Consider the following 3,533-nt stretch of genomic DNA (forward strand, 5'->3'; position numbering starts at 1 on the left):
AATTGGCTTTAGTTTAGTTATGCATAAGAAGAATCAACTATAGAAATAATCATTAAGTGTTTAATAAATTATATTGATAAAATTATTGCAAAATGCAAAAGTTAAAATCAAGTGTTTACTAATTTATAAAGGTTGAATGAATTGTTTTTGGTAAATTATAAAGTTCAATTGCTGTTTTAACATTAATTATTAAAATGGAGATAACGTATATAAGTTTATATATATATATATATATATTTTAAATAATTTTAGTAACAACTTTAATTAAAAAAAAATTCTGAATAAATAAATCATTTCAGTAAAAAAATGAATAAATAAAAAATAAAAATATTTTTCATTATAATAAATAATCATAAATATACTTCTAGAAGCAAAAAAAAAAAAAAAAAAAAAAGAAAGAAAGAAAAAGAAAACAAATATACACTATAGAGCACGAATTTGTAAAAGTAATCTCAAATATACTATAACTTTTCTACTAACAATATGGCCCTCCTGTAAATTTGTCATTACAGTAAATAAATAATAGTTAACAATAATAAATTTAATATTTAAAAAAAAAAAAAACTCATGAATTTTAAAGCGAATATGTAATTCTATTCCATTAATAAAGTCTCTTTTTTGTTTTTTGAAAAAGGAAAAGGGCATGGAGGGAAACAGAATACTGATCCTCCTCAGTTTTGGCGTTATCTGATCATCCGTTGATTCGCTTAAACGAAAGTATTATGCCGATGAGCTAGAGTTTGTTGAAAACTCGGCCTGAGTCTCAGTGGTGAATAGTGAGGATGATGCGACCCAGTAGATTACGTTTACCAGCTTCTCTCTTTGCTGCAATCACCGGTAGTTTAGCTTCTTCTTTTTTTTTCAGCTGGCGTTTCGCTTTGAATAGCGTTTAATATCTAAAGGATTCTGAAAATTAGTCTGTTCATTTTTCTCAGCTCAACAAGGAATCAAATTGGCTCCTGCAAATCTTAGGTACTTTGCTTGAACTTCACGATTTTACATTTTTCCCAAGTATACATATATATATATATATACATATATTGGCCCAAAAAGACAAATGCGCGATGGAATTTGGTTTATACATAATTTTATCACATTTAAAGATGTTGGAAGAGAAATTTCTGTGTTCAGTTGAGTAAGTAAAGAAAAGAAAACCAGCTGAAAATACGAGCCCAAATGCAAAATCAAAATATTTTGATTTGTTGTAGTTTTTGGAATTATTTCCCGTTACTTTGGAAATTATACTATCGGACAATTCAAGGAAGAATTGAGTTGGGGATTCACACCAGATGTGCCTTGGATCCCAGATAGTGTTTTCAAAGGACTTCGAGAATGTTGGGGACTTAATAATATTTCTTGAAATTTTGGGACTTCTTTTAAAAACTAGTTCTTCTATGCATTCCTGTTTTCTTCTTGATTAGATGTATGTGTTTCAATTTGGTTGCTTTATTGTATGTCGTCGTGAAAATTTGTAGTTTTGATACCTTAAGAAAAGCTTTGATTTATCATTTTGTTTGCCATTGCTACTATCAATGTCTATCATCTAGGCTGGTTGTTTGACTCAAAACATACTATAATCTTTTAGAGGCTCACAACATTTCAATCCGTTGCTATCCCATTAAATTATTTAGAAAAACATGAGAAGAAATCACTGGAAATGCATTTTTCGATTTTCAAGGCACCGTATTTATTTCCAATTTTTCTGTCTATTTGATTGTATTCTCACCTGATTTGTCTTTGCTCAATCCAAATTTCAACCATGTTTATGCTTGAACCGCTTTGCATTTTGTGGTTATGCTCAAGAAGTATACCATTGCTCTTCGTAATGCAGAAGAAATTGCAATGCTAAGATAAACAATTCAATCAGGTTATTGTCCATGGGGGCTGTAAGATTCATTTGCCGGTCAAAAGAGACTCAGAGCCTGAAACGTTCCTTCCATAATGCCTCTGATGAAGATGACTCCTCAGCATTGGGTCCACTAGCTGGTAAAGGTGAAACTGAACTTCGGAAATTGGTGACTGAAAAACCTGATCTTTATGAGGTATGTGCATACAGTGCCTCACCTGGATTTTGTTATTTTTGTGTTCGGAATGGTTTACAAACAGCTTTACTTTTTCCCTCACTAATACTATCCATTAATTGCTGGCCATATAAGTTTTCATTAAGAGAAGTAGGAAAATAACGTGAGTTCTAATGAAGTCTAAATTCCATTTCTGCAGAAGAGAAATCCTACCAGAAAAGCTTTGTCAGGATCATCTTTGCCTGCAAAAAGAAGCAAAGAAATCATTTCCCCTTCCCCTGAGATCGAGACACTGAAGAATGTCTACAGATTTGATATTAACAACAAATGCTCATCTAATATAAGAAAGCCAAACTCTGTTTGTATTAAGAACGTACCTTCTGTACTCGGCCTCTCTCAGTTAAAAGAAGCGCTCTCTGCTTTTGGGATTATTTCACATTCTTCGAAGAGGACAAGACAAAACGAACTTGATTTAAAAATCTATATCCATTTAATCAGCCTTTTTGCTCCACTTCTTTCACTTTGCATGGTTATCTAATAGGATTCGATGTGTGTGCTTCAAGAGTGTCGAATCAAGCATGAAAGGAATTTCAGTTGGTGAAATTACTGTAAGGAGCTATAGTCTTGCAAATTGTCCACTTTATTGTCAAGAGGCAGTGACCATAAGAATCAGCAGCATCAGCTCAGGGCTACTGACTCTGCAATACATTCAGGTTGCAAGTCATATGGTGCTTTGGAGGGGCTTTCAAGGACAAAAGTAGATGCAGTGGATGCCTTGTTTAGCATGGAGGATGATACAGAAACACATAGCATACCTAGAAGGTAAGAAAAATGAAATACGTGCCTTTCTTTGACCTCTCGAATAGTATTTCACGGTTGGTTCTCCATCAATATATTTTTTCTTGTGCTGATTCTATAGAAATAAATAAATAAATAAATAAAATTATTGGATACTTATTTTAGCATATAAATGGAGGAGTAATTACTGCATTTGTTTAAAGAGTTGGCTTTGGAAGTCGCATTGAAACGTCTCACTTCCGGAAATCTGATGTCATTAGAATAAAGTTTTGCAAAATGTTACATCAAACCCAAAAATTCAATAATGTTGGGATGATTTGTTAATGAAATGGATAGCTGCCTTGTTTTTCCATTTTAATTTCACTATGTGCCTATATTTGTCTGATTGAAGCAGACGGTAGTGCATGGGCACAATTGGTCAGCGGATTTGCATCTTACAGGCTCAAAACTTGAAGAGATTATCAAGCACAGTATAGGTAAATGCAGCTTGAGCAAACCTCATGAAGGTAGTGTACTTGGAGTATCTCCATAGCACCTTGATGCACCTGGAGGCTCATCCTTCCTGACTAGTGACTCGGAGCCAGTAAATTTTTCCTGTTGCTAACTGACTTGTAAATTATGCCTGTTATTAGACCATTAATTAAATGGTTACTATAATAATTTTTAGGGGAATTTGGCCCAATGCCCTCGTAGGGATGAGCTTCATGATTTTTA

General features: G+C 33.1%; 1 protein-coding gene across 3 annotated transcripts; it reads left to right on the forward strand.

Moving 5' to 3' along the window:
* Positions 1-620: 620 nt before the first annotated feature.
* LOC107426234 (uncharacterized) lies at positions 621-3,533 on the forward strand. Of its 3 annotated transcripts, none has more exons than XR_007243120.2 (5): positions 621-837; positions 936-972; positions 1,832-2,042; positions 2,221-2,843; positions 3,214-3,533. XR_007243120.2 is itself a non-coding variant. In XM_048481363.2 (4 exons), exons 1-4 carry the CDS (start codon positions 783-785, stop codon positions 2,557-2,559), a joined length of 642 nt encoding a protein of 213 aa, XP_048337320.2. In that variant the 5' UTR covers positions 621-782; the 3' UTR covers positions 2,560-3,203. The 3 variants fall into 3 exon arrangements, 1 of the variants encoding a protein (XP_048337320.2); XR_007243121.2 differs by having other exon boundaries at positions 1,868-2,042; XM_048481363.2 differs by lacking the exon at positions 3,214-3,533 and having other exon boundaries at positions 2,221-3,203.

Source organism: Ziziphus jujuba, chromosome 9, assembly GCF_031755915.1.
Source record: "Ziziphus jujuba cultivar Dongzao chromosome 9, ASM3175591v1".
Classification (NCBI taxonomy): Eukaryota; Viridiplantae; Streptophyta; class Magnoliopsida; order Rosales; family Rhamnaceae; genus Ziziphus; species Ziziphus jujuba.